Here is a 20,015-nt window from a genome sequence, read left to right on the forward strand (position 1 = left end):
GAGCGATGTCGGCGCACGTTGCGTATGATTAATGCGCGTGTATCTCGGCTTGTCATCTGGTTAAGGCCAACTGTCGCTACAATGTGCTTAAATGTGCTTACAAAGTGTTGTACTTGTCGGTATTTCAATAGACCAGACACAAATCCCTTATCAGCTCCATATGCTTTGCCTTATCAAGTGTGTCTGTGTCTCTGTGTGTGCGTGTGTGTGTGTGTGTGTGTGTGTGTGTGTGTGTCGCTGTTATCAATGAGTGTTGACCGCGATTTTAGTTTAGTTTTGTTTATTTTAGTTGGTCTTTATTATTTACTGATAGTCATATAGAATTTTCGCTACATAATCAACGATTGCCTCAGTTTTTTGGTCAGCATTATTACAACATCACGTATACGACAAACTGAGAGTCATCCAGACATATACATATACATACAGCTATCTACGTGCATTATAAATACGATATACGATTTGATGGCCATGATTCATGCCCAGATACGAGCAGGTTATACAGCATTCAATTTAGATAGCAGATAGCAGGCAGCACTACATCATGTTAGGGCGTGGCACATGCCACATACATAGTACATTAGACAGGACTCGCTACGACTTACCTCCCTTGAACGGACGAGCGCACAAAGCGTTCTCCACGTTGATAAACAGGTTGCTCAGTTTCGCATGATATTTATCAAACAGCTGCAGGTCTGTGTGCAGTGTGATTGTAAATGTGTGTGTGTGAGTGTGTGTATGTGTATGTTGATAAAATTTAACATTAAGTATGCAATGAACATTGCCAAAAGCTTCAGCTGTCAGTAGAGCCAAAGCTTTAGCTCGAAAAGCAACAGCAGGTATGCAATAGTTTCTTGTGAGCGCGTGCTTTTACTCAAAGAGCTTTAAAAGCTTTTACTTTGATGGAGGAGTAAGAGATTTATTTCTTAGAAAACAACAGTTATTTAATCCCCAAAGCTTCTTTGAGCTCTTCAGTTAGATTATATCGTATCTAGTTTGTTTAAAGAAGGTTTTTTTCAGACAAAATAGAAAAGGCTTATGGCTTGCATTTAAATCTAATAGCGCTATTTTTTAAAGAAGCTAGATTCTTTGAGTATTAAAATTTGGATAAAAAACCTTTAAAATATTGTTATGATAGCTCTGAAAAAATGTTTTCTTTAAATACCTATTGCTATCAAATAACTTTGCTAAAGAGAGAATTGAACGACTTTATTTGAGCTTGGCTTGGACTATTTTCTGCTGCATACTTTTGGGTGCTTTAGAGAAATATATATTTCTTTTCTTGCGAAATTGCAGCGTTTCTGGAATTGGGAACCAGGCAAACTGACTTGGTTCATTGCCCTAATTAAGACTGCATAAAAAGCAGAGCATATATAGGTGCGTAGCTAGAACTTTAGACTGTATGCCTAGGGTAGACCAGACGGTATATAGTTATATATACAAGCGGGTTTACTATATTATCCAGCTGCTCTTTTAATTCGCAACAATTGAGCGAATTTGCACTCCCGAGTGCTCCGACAATTGCATTTGCACTAATCAAATCTAAGCCAATCTGAGACCATGTTTTATGTTTTTACTTACAGTTCTCGCTTTTGGACAATTGACCGACTTTGATGTGATCGAGATTGCCGCCGAGCATTTCCGCCACAATTTCCTCGACGTATTCGCGGATGCGGCTGCGCTCGTCCATATTCATTAGGGTCACGCTGTTGGCGCCGACTTGGCTGACGCTCTCGAAGTCTGCGGGAAATGCGAGGCAGGACTTAGCTGTAAATTGGCTAGTTTTGGGCGGCATTTTACTTACGCATCGAGCTGTCGGCCATTTCGGCACTGATGGGAATATAAATTTCGCTGCGTGCGCGCAAAGGATAAACGAACTTTTGCTGATTGAAGGACATTTGTTCGGCCACCCAGGAGGAGGTCTGCTCCAGCGACTGCTTCGAGCTGTGGCACAGTTCGCATACCCATTGCGCCGCCTTTGGCAGCCAATCGGCGCACTTGATGCCGCGGCACACGTGCTTGCCACACGTGCAACATGTGACGTAGCTGTGAATTAGGTGCACGGTGTTAGAGAGGGCCTGAGGAGGCGTGGCTGGTGATTTGTTGCTTACTTTTTGGCACTGCTTAGATCCAGGTCCGCACAGCAGACATTGCAGCTGTGCTGCTCCGCGCTGGCATTCGCCTTCTTCTTCTTAACAGCTATTTTGCTGCAAATCAAAAGAAACAGGCATAAATTCAATTAAAAAAGCTCGATAAAAATAGCTATTTTAAGGCTAATCAACTTATGCAAATGAATTATAACTGTTTGCTTAGCTTTATCTCTGGATATTCAAGCACCGATTCTTGACACAATTTCAAGTCTCTCTTTTGTATACTTTTTCCTTTTAGCATCAATTTGCATCGATTTGGTTTCGGCTTGTGACGCAGAACCAATTTTCAAATTAGCCAAGAAAGATCCGAATTGTTGCCAAAAGGTTAAACAACTCTGTGAAGGTTACGTTTTGCTAATTTCTGTTTAATTTCAGATTTTTTGTTTTTTTGCCACAATATGTATAATTAGTTAACGAAACAGAAAACAACATTCATAAGCGATTCTATATTTCATGTTTCTATATATTGAAAACAAGTTCCGTAGTTAAATCGAGACTTCAATTAAACTTTACCATTTTCACACTCTCTTAATTATTTTTTTATCCATTGCATCAGTGGAAATGCGGAAGAAAAACCACATGGACCAGTTTGACGAGTAAAAAAAAAAAGAAAAATTTATCACAATTCATTTACAAGCTACTTGCACATGCTTGAGAGAGCTTACAACACTGGACATTGTATAACAGCTTGCATACGTTGGAAAACCATGTTAAAGCACATATCATCGATTGCATAAGGGAAAATGAGAAAGAAAAGCCGCAGTTCAACCAGTTTGATTCGATTAAAGTAAAAATTCCATAAAATGACTTGCAGTTTGCTAACAAGCTACTTGTATATATTGAACTATAAGTTAAGAAAGCTTACAACACTGGACATAGTATAACGGTATTGAAAGTATGTTTTTGTAAGAAAACCATATTGGGAACACCACATCACATTCATTGAGTAAGAAGAACCAAAGTAAAACCAGTTTGATCAGTGAAAAAAGAAATTCTTTAAGATGACTTGCAGTTTATTTACAAGCTACTTGTATTAATTTATTAATCAGAACATAGCAAAAGAGTATAACGGAAAACCATTTTGGTAACATCACACGCAAAACTTAAATTACATTTATTGCTTATTTTATGGGGATTATATATATATATATATATATACAGTACTGTATAGTATGATACATGTGCTGTTTGCATATTGATTGTATGTATTGATGTAATATGTAGATAATATTATGATTATGTCAGTCATTTACAATTTATGCAAATTTCTATACAAAACAAATGCACGTAATAGAAACCGAATACTCGAAATTATATGTGTATATGTATTTATATATATGTATAAATATATTTTATTTAATTTTTTTTTCAGTTTTTTTTTTGTATATATTTGTATATATTGGTTTGTTAACAACGTGCACAAAATATCAACTAATCCACAAATTTGTTTTTATTTTTCTCTTATTCTTTTTTCGCTTTTCTCTTTTGGTTTCAATGAATTGGCAGAAAATTTTGCAATTGTTTACACGCAAACGAAACCGAAAATGATAAAAAAATAAAGGCGTCAACTTTGTAGAAATTTGGCTTAGCCTAAATTGGAGAAAACTCAGTCGTATATACATTAGAAAACGGGCAAATCCCTATAGAAGTTGTTGTTGTTGCTGTTGTTGTTGTTGTAGCAGCTGCTGTTGCCGCTGATGATATCGCATGCGCCTGCGCGCCCAATGCTCGTAGTTGTTCTCCAAATTCTCATAGTAGATATCCTCCTCGTGCTCGCTGCCCTCGTCCCAGTCATCGTGGTTGGGCGGACGGCCAAAGATGTGTGCACTGGTTGTCAGCTTGAGCAGGACCACCTCCATGGTGCAGGCCATGAACAGAAAGGCGAATACCGCAAAGCTGATGGGCGTGCAGAGCAATTTCTCCACCTGGCATACCACAACGGACGTAATCAACATGCTGCTGGATTATGCTGGTTAAATGTCGCTATTTCGGTTTCTGGCGCTGGACGATTGTGATTGTTGTTGCTGTTGTTGTTGTTGTTGTTGTTGCTATGTTTCAATTTGTTTTGTGTGCTTTTTCTCTGAATGTTGTTGTTTATCTCATGGATTGTTTTCTGATTTCGTACTGTAAATTTTTGGCACTGTGTTTGCTGTTGCTTTGGTGCATGGCAGCAAAATTGTTGTTATTTTTCTTCTTCTTCTTTTTGTTCTATGTTCAAGTTTGAATCGATTGCGAGTCGTGTTTCTTTTTATTCACAGTTTTTGCAAAGCGCGCGCCGACAACTTTCTCGCACCAGCTTTGGTTTTGTTATGCGCAGTTCGCTTCGAGCGCGCCTTGTGCGGCCAACAGCTGAGCGCCAGGCAGCGACGTCGACGCACGCAGCTTATGCCGGTTTTTTTGCATAGAAAGCAGAGCGACGAAACAGCGTGCGAGAGCGAGAGAGCGGGAGAGCGGGCGGGTGAGAGAGTGAGGCAAGCAAACAAACATAAAAGCTAGACATGCGGATAGACAGAGCCAGACAAGCTCGTTGATGACGTAAGAGCTTTAAAGTTTTTTTCTATTTCTTTTTGAGTAATTCACGCGTTGCCAGAGGCCCATAAAATTAAAAAGTGCCATTTACAGCTGGCAAGAGAAAAGCTTGGCAAGGCTGACGGCTGACGGCTTACAGGCAGCACTGGAACAGTGTTGGACAACCGGGACCGAGACCGGGACAGCTGATGCTGCCAGCTACCACACTCGAAATTCGTTTTTAATGTTGATTAATTGTTTGTTGTCTAGCATTTTCTTTTCTTAATCTGCGACTTCATTATTCATTGCAAATTGAGATTGTTGTAGAATATACAAGATTCCGCAAACGGGTTTTGATTTCAATAAAATGTTATTTATGCATATTAATTTTTTTATTTTGAAAATTGTCGCTATTGGAATTTGTGAATTTATTGGACTGTCCAATGATGCGCTGACTAATAAATGGCGCCCAAAATTAAACGGGTTTCTATTTTTTAAGAAACATTTAAAAACAACATCAAAACAAAACATGCTATAAATAATATATATGTATCTACATCTTCTCAATGATTGTTGTGCAATACGTTTTATGCACTTGACTTTCAGACTCATTGCCAGTGTCAATGCCTCAATTGCTAATTTGCTGCTGCCGTGTGGCAAAACAATAAAAACAAAAGCAATTTACAGGTATTCATTGTGTTTATACTAACATTAACCGCAAACATGTAGCTTTACAATTTGCACACGTTTTTAATGCACAAAACTGAGTTGTGAGTTTGGATCAGCTCTCAATTAGCTTTCGCCTGAAAGCATGCTACAAAAATATTTCATGCGCTTTGACGATATGCAACACTTGTTTGGCAACACTTGATTCTTTTTTAATATCTTTAGAAATTGTGCATTTTTCAACTGCCAAAAACTCGCTTTGACTGCTTTTTAACCACTTTCGTAGTCACAGAAAAATGAATTCTCTGTCACATTTGTTACACATTTTTTTTGTGGCTTTTCACTTGCTGCGTTTGTGACTTGAATCTAAATTCAACCAGTTTTGATTCCCATTTCGAGTCACATTAAAGAATTTAACGCAGCAAAAGCAGGTTAAGGCATTTAGGAATTTGGACAAATATTTAAGAAAAAAAAAATAACCCACATTACTTTCATTTGCTTTTAATTTGAGTTAAGCTGACTTAACTGTATAATAGAACAATTAGTTTTTCTTAACTTTAAATGAGTCTGTACTGTCTATCTATTATATCACTTAAAGCTTTCATGTGCTTTTAAAGCTGTTTTATGCTTTGTATTTGCAAGCAAATCTGAACACATTAAAGCTTTAAGTGTCAATTGCGCAACTAAACTTAAAAACTTATTTGGTTAAAGGTTTTTTAAACATATTTTAAAGTTTTTTAACTGCTGACTTGTTTAGTGCCCATTTTCTGCTAGTGTAACGGACTTGTGCATTAAATACTTTGGCCAACTGACGTTGACAGGCGTTAATTGTAATTATTAAGCCATAAACTGGCTGACTGACTTTCCATTTATGCATGAAGCGTCTCTCGTTTTCAGTTTTCAGCTATTTCAGCTTTTTCAGTGCCAGTCACAGCACCCATTGTACAGAAAGTGAGCTTGGTACAGTGTAAAATGCCAGCCGATGATTGTTTACACAATTGAAATATGGAGAAAAAAAAGAAGCAATGTTTTTCCAAGTATTACTAATACTCAATATATGCATGGTACCATAAACAAGCGCTTAATTAGCCTGGGCAGACAACAAGAGAATATTTCCAGCTAATTGGTATTGTCAATTCGTGTTGTACTTATATATATATATATATATATATATGCCATATAGACACAGCTACCGTTAGCCAAGGGTTCTTAACGATTTCCGCTTCGGGGCGTTTGCCAATTTGTGGCACATTGTTATGAAATGTACAACGGTAAACAATAATCGATAGACAATCGAAATTGGCAACAGCTGCCGCTGACCAATTAAAGACATTGGCGAATCAAATTATTACACAAGCTGCTGAGGAAATCAAATTGAGCGCTGCCGCCACCTGCCGAATAAGACAAACCAGAGCCGAAACAAAAAACCAAGAGTACTCTAATCGAGCCTGAAAGACTAGGAGATACCCTGCACCCAACAGCGAGTTGCTGTAGCAAATGCTTGAACTTTCTTTGAAGCACGGCATGCAGCTGAAAGAACCGAGATACCAAATTTGGTGTCTCTAGGCCTTTTAATTCCCGAGTTATGCTCAACAAGCTAGACTGCCAATCGATATTTATCGATTTCGTGTACACCTATCGTTGATTTGCCAATCTTTAAGCCCGTGGCGGATACACGCATAGCAGATCTCTATATTATTCGACATATGCTCCAACAAGCTAAGCTAGGCTGCCAATCGATATTTATCGATTTCGTGGAACGCAATCGAAAATTGGCCAATCTGAAATCCTTTGGCGGGCAGACGCTTGGCAGATCTCTATATTATTCGATGCTTATTTTCTGCCTGTTACATACATCTACAACCACGGTTAAACCCTGTTATTATTTAGTACAGGGTATCCAACCCAAACACGGCTCGACATCAATTATATCAATTCAGTTAGTTTGTGCAATTTTTTAAATACTCTTTTTTTGCTAACACACGCAAACGTAATCAACACGTAACTGAACTGAAAATGAAAATCCGAAATGAAAATGAAGCTGTTAAGCTGCGGTCCATTTCGGATGCCAGAGCAAATGGCCAACTCCAAGTTGGCGCACAGAAATGCGCTGCACGTGCGACAAGTGGCATTTAATTGTGCGTATCACGTAGCAGGTTCAGCTAGTTGGTGGGCTAAACGTCTGGCTGGCACTCACCTGAGCAAATGTTGGGCGCCACATTGCAGCAGATAGGCGCCTCCAATCAAGCCCAGCACGCTGGTCAGGCCCAGGAAGAGATTGTTGTTGCCACGATACATTGGCAGCTCCATGAGGCAGATGTAGGGTCGCGCCAGACGCTTGCAACACTGCGAAAATGTATTTGTCATTTGTCGTTTGTCATTGAATCCGATGTTCAAACATTGAAGCACACAACACGTTTGCTGGCCCAACAAAAACCCAAACACGAACTCAATCTGGCAATAGTTCTTGGCCGGATTATCAGTCTCGAATGGTAAGAGATATGGCTATCACTGCCTTTGACATTGTTGCTGTACATTTCTTATCTCAATGCCACATAAACGTGAATACACGTAACTGCGTTAAGTAATAAGTATATATATACATTTGCCTCAAGCTTTCAGCTTTCAGGTGCTAAATGGCATGCTCTACGCAGGGTAGTTGAGTTTTAAGTGTCGACTTGTGACAGCTCCGAGAATTCTACTTTTATCCCACTTTTATATATAACTGACTTGTTGCAATGATTAAACATTAACTTAAAGCATTTGCAAGCTGTATTGCTTGCAAGAAATAAATGATAAATCGTTGGGTTATGTTTTTAGAACTTTTACACATTCACTTACGAAACACTTTTTAATGTTTTAGCAAATTAAATGCACAACTGTTTAAAATGAATGACTAAATTCGGGTATTTTCTGAGACTGATTAAACACTGGAAGCCTAAATCAGTTTATTGCGCTTTACAGCACATAAATCTCTAAAAGCTTTTGAAAGCTTCAACAAATCAATCATTGCAAGACTGCAATCGAAATCAAGTGACTTGAAGCTTAAAGCTTGTTAAATATAAATCAATATATGAAAAATTTTCGATTATGATTATTGTATTCGTGATTAATCCTGATTAATAGCGGTACTTTTTAGAAAGGAGAGCGTGATTAATTGTAAGATTTGAATGCCAAACAAAGCAAGTAAAGCAACTGCATGATTAATCGGAAATACATATGTACTTTTAAGTCGGTTTCACTGTAATTGACAGCATAAATTGTTGTCAGATATCTTCCTGCACTGCAGTTTTTTATCAAAATACCAAACAGCTTTTCACAAATTGAAGCTTGGACGGGGTACAAACTCATAACCCGTGTACCTGCTTATCAGGTGATAAAACACGCTCAGCGTGTGCTCTCAGAGTTATTTTTAATCACTATCAATCACGAATGTATTTGTTTACTTGTTTACTTCTGAGTCGTTTGGAGATTAAACATAACTGATTAATGCAAAGAAGTTTCCTGTCTTGTCGAGAATATATGTTAAAGTTTTCGGGGCGTGATCAAAGGTTTTATATCAAGATGCTTTGGCACGTTGTCTAACACTGGTCAGCGTCAATTGTGTGTGCTTCAATGCAAAAACATGACAAATGTTTTATTCACTTGGGCGGACATCAAAGTCGCTTATATTAATAGTTTTTAATAATTGTTGTCTCTTCAACTATGAATTTTCGTCTTGCGCTTAAGTAAACTTCACGGCGTCAGCTTTGAATAAATAATTAACCGAGCTGAGAACTTTTTGCTTTGCATTCAAGTATTTTTACAGCGATTATCAATCACTTTTTTTTTTTTTGCCTTCGATATTTTTATAAACATTTTTTGCGAACGCGGCGCTCGTTAATTGAGCCGAAGTTGATTGGCCCCGGGCCAATCTCAACCTCCGGCTGATTACAATCACGTGGCAGAGTCTCCAGTCGTATCTGCTCATAAGAAATTGCGTGCACTTCTTTTGCTCTTGGCCATTTACCTACTTTTCCCGCCAGCTACTAACTAACTGACTTGGCCAAGATCTCGCCGATCTTAACGCAAAGGTAGAAAACTCAAGACTGCGACTGCCACTGCGTTGTTGGGTTTACTTTTTACTTTTTTTCCCCATTTATTTTTTTTTTTGCAGTTTGACGCTATTTATTATTGTTGTAGATATATACGGAGGGGTATTATATAGTCTTGCGTTTTGTTTGTTTTTGTTTTAAAAAAAAAAGTCAGGTATTCGCTTTTTGCGGCTTTTGATTTGATAACAACGCGCCGCCAGCACAATGATAAATAAATAATCATAATAATAATAATAATAAAGGGACAACAACAAAAATTCAAAAAAAAAAAAGAAAGAAGAAGCAACGAACGTTACGAAAAATTTCACAGATAAGTGTCAAGATTTTTGAGGTTATATCACAAGCGCCTTATAATTGGGACATTTGTTCAAGAGCAACAATTTTATACAGAAAATTGGGCTGGATTTTTAATATAATTATAAATTTTGAATTTATATTATTTATGGGAATTTGTATTGTTTTATTTTATTTTTGTGTGCGTTGTGGCGAGTATCCAAAGTGGAACTGGACTTAGTTAGTCATAGTTTCTGGCCGTGAGGAAAAAATAAATCGCGTTTGCCGCGAAGATAACAAAGAATCAAAAGCGGAGGGAAAGAGCGACAAATGGACAACAAAGGTAGAGACAAAATAGGCTAAAGGGACAGCTCAATGACTTTCTCATTAGCCAGCTCTTGGCATTATGCAAATTGTGGCTGCCACAAAGCAACCGCCAGTTGGGGCCGCGCTTTGTGGCATGTGCCGCTGAACTTGGCCAAACAAATCTGAAAATCGATGAGAGACTTGCAAACGAATCAACAAAACGAGCTGAACACATTCCAATTGGGTCTGCTGTCGATTTGGCAGGCCAATTAATTGGCATTCATCAAATTAATTACGATTTTCGTGATAAGATAGACACAAGTCGAGCACGCTTTTATCACTGATAAGACGCAAGGTGAATTAAGTATGTGCTGGAAGTTGGCGTAAATATTCAAAAAAAAAAAAAGCAAAAGTTTAATTTAAGCCGAATATCTTGTGCGCTACAAGAGAAGAGGGTAAGAGAGACAGGCAGATAGTTGAGGAAAAAGGTAGAGATAGAAGAAGAACCATTCAGAGAGAGGGAGAGCGAAGGAGAGAGAGAGAGAAAGAGAGATCTAGAAGAAGAAATATTAGGCTTTAACTCTCAAGAGACTCCCAGAGACAAAAGAGAAGCTAGAAGAAAACTATTAAGATTTAACTCTCAAGATAATTTCTGAGATCTAACCGAAAGATGCTAAATGAAGCCTAAAGAAAGGTTACTGAAAGTCGTTTAAGTTCTCTAAAATGAAAAATCTTTGTAAAATAAAACTTATAACATTATCATATTATTATTAATATATTCAACTCAAGCGAATTCAAGCAATTTCGTATAGACTCATTAGACATAGTATTTGAGTGGATGTTCGTACAGGAATCCAAAAGGTAGCACATACATATATTGATAATAGCTTGGGTTATTCTTGGCCAAGAAGCAAGAGCTAAAGTTAATGACGATATTACACAAGCTGTAAGCATATACAGCTAACAAAATTGTTAACGATGTGTTCATCGCGGAGTCTGTCTGACTTGGCAATAAAAAGCATTTTGAAGATGAGTAATGAAAAGAGTTTTCTCGCTTATTTTTCATCTATTTTTTTTTTTCGGATTTTTTTTAATGCATTATTGTGTTGGCTGTCGAGTGGGAACATATGTATTCCCAGAAGAGCTCATTCAGATGCGGCTGGCATTATTTTATTGCTGACTGCACCTGTGAATTTTGTCATTTCGTGTAATTTCCTCTCGCCGCAATTGAGGTCGACAATTTGCATTAATAATTGAAAAACTGCAAATCTCAAGAGTCGCCTGCCACAATAACAATAACAATCGTTAATGGATGCAGTTTGTCGCACTTTGTGTGTGCGTGTGTGTGTTGGCTATAAAAAGCACTCGAAACGCGCCCAAACAAAATGCTAATCAAATAAACAACTGACTAAACAGCAGCAGCTGCAGTTGTGGCAGTTGTGGCATGTAAAGATTGAAAGATCCACAAGATGTTTGCCAAGCCCATCATCAACAACATCCGTCAACGGCCGCTGCCCCCAAGCTTGTGCATTTTTTAATATACCTTGCCACGGGCCATCATAAATTTACAATTATGCGTCGTATGCGTCGGATATCTGACAAAGTAATTGGGAAATTTCCATGAAAATAATCATAATTCATTCGAATAAAACTTTATATAACAGATTGAGTTTAAGCAAATGTTGGCGTTTCGGGTTGTAAAAGTCGTAAATATTTGTGGGTTTTACTTAAAGTCTTCATCTTTAAGAAAAATTTCATAAAAGATCCCATAGGAGGTAGTCGACTAAAAAAAGACTTTAAAGTGAAAAAGATAAGATCAATGAATTTATTTACTATAACACTAATTATAGATACTTTCAGAAGTTTCCAGTAAGATCATATGACATAACTCTTATTTCTGTCTCTTAGCTATAATCAGAAATTCAATCCTTTTTTTTCCAGGAAAACGGGCGCAAATCCCAGACTCGTGTATACATATGGTATTATCTTAGCCAAATGAAATAGAAACCAGTGCGATTAAAAAACTAATTGTGATAATTATAATAATAAAAAAGTATAATAATTATAAACATCATTTAGCAATAATAATAATAATTATAGTAATAATAATGATAATAATAATACTATTTTAATAATAATAATAATAATAATAATAATAATAATAATAATAATAATAATAATAATAACAATAATAATAATAATAATAATAATAATAATAATAATAATAATAATAATAATAATATTAATAATAATAATAACAATAATAATAATAATAATAATAATAGTAATGATAATAATCAAAATAATAATAATATAAAAATGATAATAAGAATAATAATAAAAATAATCAATAATAATATCAATAATTATTACTATTGATAATAATCAGTTCAAATCAATTAAGAAATCGTGTAATTTGCGATAGATAAAAACGGAACTAACCTTAATCTATCGCGCAGCTGCTGGTATGTGGGTTGATCCCGTTGCAGTAGCTGCAGAATGCGCTGGCATTGCTGCAGACGCTGGCGCAGCTTCAACGCTTGCGTGTCCATCTCTGGGACGACAATGCCGCTGTCGACGCTGCTGTTCAGCTGCTGTCCAGGGCTGCTCTGCGGGCTGTCGCCCGCTGCTGTTGTTGTTGCTGTTGTTGCTGCTGCGCTGACTGCAGTTGCGTCGGCGGCCATTTTGTTATTGTTGTTTTTGCTTTTGTTGCTGTTCGCTTTTGGTATTTGGCGCTTTCGCTTCACTTGAACCCGCTTGACACACAAACGTTCACTTTTAATCACAAAATTTTTGCGCTAAGCTATTTCCGCACGCACACACACACACATACACGTAGAGTAGAGTAGATGTAGCGCCAGTTGCAAACATGCAAATCGAGTGCCTGGGAAGCGGCCGTCAGCGCCTCTGCTGCGCTGCCAAGTTCAGCAGTCAATGGGAATTCTCGCGCACTTCTCAACACTATTTTACACACTTTTTTTCCCGTATTTTGTTGTTATTTTCTCCTGCTATTTGCATTCACTTGTCGCTCTGCGCGCATTTTGTTGTTAATTACGCGCCCGTTTTGGCCATTGTTTTTGGCCTCTTACCAGGGCCCATTTGGGGCTTATCAGCTGAAGCGATATACAAATTTTAAATTTCGGATGGGCGCGGGCCTGGCGAGTGGGGGGTTAGAGAATTTCACTACAGCTCGTGTGTTTGCCTTTACGAAACATTTTGTACTGCAAGCAAAAAATAAAAATTAATAAATAAGAACGTTGCCATCGACTGCAGACGACTGCGCAATACTCTGCACAGAGTGTAGGGCATAAATAAAGTAAAAATTTGTTAAGGCTCTTCTTTAATTTTTGTCTATGTGACTCTAAAACTGTAAGTCTATGGTTCAAGCCCTGACTTGAGGGGGGCGCATGTGGGAGTGGCTTATATATATTAATCTCTTTCTGCCTGTGAAAAAGACATTAAGACAATTGAACTGAACCTGGCTCAAAGTGGAGCTGCCCTTAATAAAGACAATAGAACTGTCTCCCGCTGGTAAACTAGATATTCCGAGTTTTAGGTCTGTAACTAATGTCCGTGACAAGCCCAGCATAAAAGCCAACATACACTATTTCACTTTTTTATGAGCGGAGTATAAGCTGATTTTTTCGGTTTACTTTATGGCCAGAATAAACAAGACGCGTTTATTGTTCTTGGAGATAACGCTATAGCCGCGGCAGAGTATCTGCATCTGCAGCAGCTGCCTATCTCGGCCGGCTCGGTTCGGTTCGTTTATGTTCTGAGACTAAAAAACTGAGGCGAGAGTCGCCGCCGCGTTGGTCGCTTGACGATCGCGACTGTTGCACCCAAGAGACACGGCACATCTGACTATAAGTATAAGTATTTTCCGATGATATGCGAGCAGAGTTTGCCGCACGCCTAAATATGTAAATTGCCAAGACCTAGAAAGGCACGTAGCCGCATTTGGTAATTTCATTTCATACACTGCCATCGATTTGAATAGTCGGTGAAAGGGGGGCTGGTGCGGGCGAAGGGGGGGGGGGGAAGCGACTTTACGAACGAATCGAATTCTCAAAATCGGGGTCGAGTCGAAAATCGAAACTTTTTTGATTATTTTTTTTGGATATCTCGGGTAAATTTCGTCTGATTTTTAAATATTCTAAATTTTTAAATTCGTACGGATCCCTACTATCAATTTGCATTCAAACAAATTAAAAATCAAAGGGTTACAAAAAGTGGTTCACCAAAAAACGATTCGTTTGTAAAGTCAACCTTTTTTGATGATTTTTTGAAATATCTCGGCCAAATAATGTCAGATTTTGGAATTTTATACCATTTTGGACTCGTGAGGATCAGTACTATCGATTGGCATCAAAAGAATGAAAATCTAAATTCGGACCAAAATCGTCGAAATGACAAGGGGTTAGAAAATCGAAACTTTTTTGATTATTTTTTTTGAATATCTCGGGTAAATTTCGTCTGATTTTTCAATGTTATACCTTTTTTAATTCGTACGGATCCCTACTATTAATTTGCATTAAAACAAGTTAAAAATCAAAGGGTTACAAAAAGTGGTTGACCAAAAAACGATTCGTTTGTAAAGTCAACCTTTTTTGATGATTTTTTGGAATATCTCGGCCAAATAATGTCAGATTTTGGAATTTTATACCATTTTGGACTCGTAAGGATCAGTAATATCGATTGGCATCAAAAGAACGAAAATCTAAATTCTGACCAAAATCGTCGAAATGGCAAGGGGTTACATCACGTTTTTTCTCAATTTCGGGGTTGGTTAGAAAATCGAAATTATTTTGATTTTTTTTTTGAATATCTCGGGTAAATTTCGTCTGATTTTTCAATGTTATACCTTTTTTAATTCGTACGGATCCCTACTATTATTTTGCGTTCAAACAGTTTAAAAATCAAAGTGTTAAAAAAAGTGGTTCACCAAAAAACGATTCGTTTGTAAAGTCAACCTTTTTTGATGATTTTTTGGAATATCTCGGCCAAATAATGTCAGATTTTGGAATTTTATACCATTTTGGACTCGTGGGGATCAGTACTATCGATTGGCATCAAAAGAATGATATTCTAAATTTTGACCAAAATCGTCGAAATGGCAAGGGGTTACATCACGTTTTTTCTCAATTTCGGGGTCGGTTAGAAAATCGAAACTTTTTTGTTTATTTTTTTTGAATATCTCGGGTAAATTTCGTCTGATTTTTTAATATTATACCTTTTTTAATTCGTACGGATCCCTACTATCAATTTGCATTCAAACAAATTCAAAATCGATGGGTTAAAAAAAGTTGTTGACCAAAAAACGATTCGTTTGTAAAGTCAACCTTTTTTGATGATTTTTTGGAATATCTCGGCCAAATAATGTCAGATTTTGGAATTTTATACCATTTTGAACTCGTAAGGATCAGTACTATCGATTGGCATCAAAAGAATGAAAATCTAAATTCTGACCAAAATCGTCGAAATGGCAAGGGGTTACATCACGTTTTTTCTCAATTTCGGGGTTGGTTAGAAAATCGAAACTTTTTTGATTATTTTTTTTGAATATCTCGGGTAAATTTCGTCTGATTTTGCAATGTTATACCTTTTTAAATTCGTACGGATCCTTACTATTAATTTGCGTTAAAACAAATTAAAAATCAAAGGGGTAAAAAAAGTGGTTTACCAAAATACGATTCGTTTGTAAAGCCAACCTTTTTTGATGATTTTTTGGAATATCTCGGCCAAATAATGTCAGATTTCGGAATGTTATACCATTTTGGACTCGTGAGGATCAGTACCATCGATTGGCATCAATAGAATGAAAATCTAAATTTTGACCAAAATCGTCGAAATGGCAAGGGGCAAGGGGTCACGTTTTTTCTCAATTTCGGGGTCGGTTAGAAAATCGAAACTTTTTTGATTATTTTTTTGGAATATCTCGGGTAATTTTTCAATGTTATACCTTTTTTAATTCGTACGGATCCCTACTATCAATTTGCATTCAAACAAATTCAAAATCGATGGGTTAAAAAAGTTGTTGACCAAAAAACGATTCGTTTGTTAAGTCAACCTTTTTTGATGATTTTTTGGAATATCTCGGCCAAAGAATGCCAGATTTCGGAATGTTATACCATTTTGGACTCGAAAGGATCAGTACTAACGATTGGCATCAAAAAATTATTGACCCAGATCAACCGAAAAGCCCTCAGCATTGAGAAAGCTGCTCGGCTAATCTCCTCGAGCGCCGGTCGCTCATCAAGGCAGTCAGACGTGTAGTCCGACGGGCAGACACTCAATTCCATAACCATATTGAAACGCAGCCCCTGGGGCAGCCGAAGCAGTCAACATGGCGTTTAAAAAGATTTGCAAATCAAAATCCAACAAACAAAGTTGAAAACGCAAAGAGAAATTCTAAGACGACACCTGCGAGGGCAGTTTGACAAATTAGCAGCAATTAAAATTGTGAATTTGACTCAAAAATATAACTACAATATAATAGAATCTAAATAAAGAAATATAATTTTAAAGCAGAGTTCTGACTGATAAACACATATTTTTTCCAAGTTGAGGCTATTTCTTTCATATTAATGAGCACAAAAGGTCTGAAACTTGATTCGTACTACTTCAAATAAGCATTTCGTACTTGAGTCAAGTTTTACCGGTATTATAAAACTTTCAAGACCTGTTTGACTTGATTCAAGTAAGAATTTCTTGGTATTGTGCACCGAATGTTTTCTTGGATTGTTAATTAAATGGAATTTAGCTAAGAATTTGGGCATAAAAAGCGCTTTCTTGACGGCGAAACTTGACTTTCATTTATTGGGAAAATTTGAGCAAATCTCAATAAACCGCTATCTAAATGTGTAAATAATGACAGCTATTTTTGAGTATCAGCTCTAATAAATTAAATTAATTTTAATTATTTTTTTTGCCCTAAAGCACTTATTTTAAGAGCTCGCCTCGCAGCTGTGGCACATGTGGAGGATAGTTGCCAGTTGCCAGTTGCCAGTTGGGGCAGTTAAATAGATGACAGATGAAATGCCAGAGTCTCTGTCGTAGTTGATGATGATGAGGATGATTATGATGACGATGTTGGCCAGTTGCAGATACATTTGTATCTGTGTATCTCTGACTGACGAAGCATTAAACGAGCGCGAGATACAAACAAAACAAGACGATTTTGTATCGCATTTCCAGACAACGGGACACAGACGGACTCAAGACAGACTGAAGACGCACTTGTTGATTGTTTTTGCCCGGTTTTGTTGTTGTTGTTGTCGTTTTTGTTGCTGTTGTTGTTGTTGCTGTCACGAACATTTCTAATGCTCAACTAAAAAGTTCACTTGTCTTTAAGCCAGCTGCGGGCTACGGGTTTGCAGACTGACCGCTGCACGAAACAACAATAGAAAATGTTGTCTGTGTGTGTGTGTGTGAGAGTGTGTGTGTGTCTGTCGGTCGGGTGAAAACGTTAGTGAATAGGGTTTTTTGGGCGGATTTGTTCGTTGTAGAAAATGCAACAAAGCCCCAAAATCATGATATGCAATTTTGTGCGCATAATTAAAAATGCATTTCTCAGCTACCGTTGCCAACTTTTAAAGCCAACACGTTACTAAAAGCTATCAGAGAGAGAGTGAGAGAGAGAGCGAGGGGGGGAGACAGAGAGAAGGAGGGTTTTATATCCTTTATAATGTAATTTGTAAGCACATTTTGAGCATAAATCAGTTTGTTTCTTTGCCAAACAAGCTCGAAGTTTGTGAATAAACATTTGGTTAGGGTATTTAAGCTTCGGTAGCCAAGAGAAACTACTTCTCTTTTTTTGGATTATCATAGAGCCGGAGGCAGCCTTTTGTACTAGAAATTGATTTTCAAATCAAATCTGCTGCACATTGCCCAATGGCAACATTTTCTGTTGTTGTTGTTGTTGTTGTTGTTGTTGTTGCTGCTGCTGCTGTTACGTGTTGGCAGCTTGGATGCGGCATATCTAGACTTGAGATTTGTGCAATATTCACACAATTGTTTTGCCTTGCATGTCGCTTTAAGTGGTTACAGTAACTAATTTGATAATTAATTAAACAATGACAGCAATTCCAGATGCAATTGGGTCAACAGCAAAATGGGCCAGACGGATATTAACTACATGTATTATTTATAAATGTTTGCATCTGTATGTATTTGCATATATATGCATGCAATTAGTTAACAAGCCGGTTAAGTATCCAAGCGTTTAAGCGTACAGTGAAAGCACTCTACAACGAACGGTGTCAGGCAGAGCTTCTTCTTAATCGATAAATGGGCTGGGAAATAGATGGAACTACAAAAGTCTCAGCATAGCCAAAGTTGAGGTTCGCCCAAGGCAGCTTTCACTGTACATGCATTTAGCTAACCAGCCGGCTAAGTACACACAAGGTTTATATTTGTTAGCCGTAGCTGACGTCTGCGCAGCAGGCAATCGCTTAATTAAAATTTGGACAAATATTTTGCATGCCGCCGGGCGGATGATTGATGTTTGCGGCTAAAGCTGTGGCTGAGGTTGAGATTGATGTACTGCGGCAAGAAAGGGAAATCTTTGGTATTAATTACACGCAGATGTATCAATAAAACTTTTACTAACGGTTTCACACATTTGCCTGCACACCCCCCCCCCCCTCCCTCACTCCCGGCGCAGCTGACGAACTGTCGTTTGGCCAACAACATCAACAATTGTTGTTGGTAGCTGGAAGCCGCTTAGGCGCCCAAAACGAACGGAAGTTGGTAACGTCTCTTGGCGCGTCTCCGTTGCCACTTGGCTCTTAAATATTGTTAACTGATGCTGGCCAATTGGTTTTGCTTTCTGCTTTGCTGTTACTTAAGTAATTTACTTTTTTTCTTCTGTACGTAAAAGTTGTTTTCTCAAAATTGGCGTTAAAAAAAAAAAAAAATGAAAATGAAAAACCAATCGATCAGCGGAAGCAATTTCAACTCTCTTTTCCGCTTTTAAGTTTTTTTTCCCACACACACACACACATGCAGGGTTGCATTGCAGTGCAATGTTAAGTGCTCATGACATTGACACTTGCCCAACACTGGCCCCGTCACTGTCACTGTCCCTGTCCCTTGTGCACTTCTGCACTTGTTTGCACCGTTTGACACTTTTCGTCATTTTATTTTGTGCGCTCATTTTTCGGTGTCTGCTTTGCGCATGAGTCGCTCGTTTTAGTTTAACACTGACATATCGCACGCTCCAGTGACCCACTAGGAGAGTGCACTAAACACACACACACACACACAAATGCATAGGCTCTGAGGTCTAGGGTTGCCTATGGCTTTTACTCCCTCGCTGTCCCTGAGCCCTTTTTTATTTTTATCACCAGTTTCGGCTGTTGTTGTTGTTGGGTTTGCGCTTCAACGATTTTAGCTTCGGCTAAGGTTCACTTATCATTGCCCATTGCACGACACGTTCTGTGCTATTGTTTTACACCAACAACAACAACAAATTCAGTTAAATATAACAACATTATAATAAGAATAATAATAACAATAACAACCGTTGCCCGTCGTCGCACATTTACCGTGTGTATCGCTCGCTCTGCTCTGCCGTTGCGTGAGCTCCGCGCAAACGTTGAAACGCGAATGAGAGTCGTCGACGTCGACGCTGTAAAGTCGAGCTTTGTGTCGTCGTTGTCATCGCTTCGCAGCTCTGCTGCTGCTGCGGCTGCCGCGCAGTCGCTGCTTGTTGCGCTCTCTCTCGCATTGCTGTTTGTTGCGCTAAACAGCTGGCACGACCGGGCAGCAAAAACAACCAAATTAGCGGCAAATTTTGTTCTGGCTTTTATAATTTCTTGTTTGTTTTTATATTTTTGCCTGCGTGCCTTAGGGGCTAAACAAGTTTATGGACAAGGGGTTGCAGCTGGGGGTAGCTAAACCAGTTTGGCCAGCACAATTCAAGGGCAACGCCTGGCAAGAGCGACCAATTAGCATTGCAAACTTCTCATACGCACTTCTTTTACTCAATCTCTCTCCCCTCTCAGCATTTGCAAAA

The 20,015-nt window shown here is 38.0% G+C and overlaps 2 protein-coding genes across 5 annotated transcripts in view; both read right to left on the reverse strand.

The window, feature by feature from the left end:
• M7BP (Myosin-7a binding protein) overlaps nt 1–19,658 on the reverse strand; it is a 37,528-nt gene extending 17,870 nt beyond the window's left edge. Inside the window, exons 1-6 of one of the 4 annotated variants that reach the window (XM_064688051.1) lie at nt 8,550–8,807; nt 7,522–7,670; nt 2,112–2,207; nt 1,805–2,046; nt 1,582–1,740; nt 606–695 (exon numbers count right to left, since the gene is read on the reverse strand). In XM_064688051.1, coding sequence (XP_064544121.1) covers nt 606–695; nt 1,582–1,740; nt 1,805–2,046; nt 2,112–2,207; nt 7,522–7,670; nt 8,550–8,675 — 862 coding nt within the window. In that variant the 5' untranslated portion in view covers nt 8,676–8,807. Of the gene's footprint in view, nt 1–605; nt 696–1,581; nt 1,741–1,804; nt 2,047–2,111; nt 2,208–7,521; nt 7,671–8,549; nt 8,808–12,439; nt 13,219–19,545 lie in introns of those variants that run through there. The other 3 variants (XM_064688052.1, XM_064688053.1, XM_064688054.1) reach the window with 3 other exon arrangements.
• LOC135432406 (uncharacterized) lies at nt 3,594–4,716 on the reverse strand. The gene has a single exon (XM_064688098.1). It carries the CDS (start codon nt 4,103–4,105, stop codon nt 3,791–3,793), a length of 315 nt encoding a protein of 104 aa, XP_064544168.1. The 5' UTR covers nt 4,106–4,716; the 3' UTR covers nt 3,594–3,790.
• Nucleotides 19,659–20,015: the final 357 nt, after the last annotated feature.

Source organism: Drosophila montana, unplaced genomic scaffold (genome assembly GCF_035044405.1).
Source record: "Drosophila montana isolate Dmon_TW-CO22-7 unplaced genomic scaffold, ASM3504440v1 contig_3200_1, whole genome shotgun sequence".
Classification (NCBI taxonomy): domain Eukaryota; kingdom Metazoa; phylum Arthropoda; class Insecta; order Diptera; family Drosophilidae; genus Drosophila; species Drosophila montana.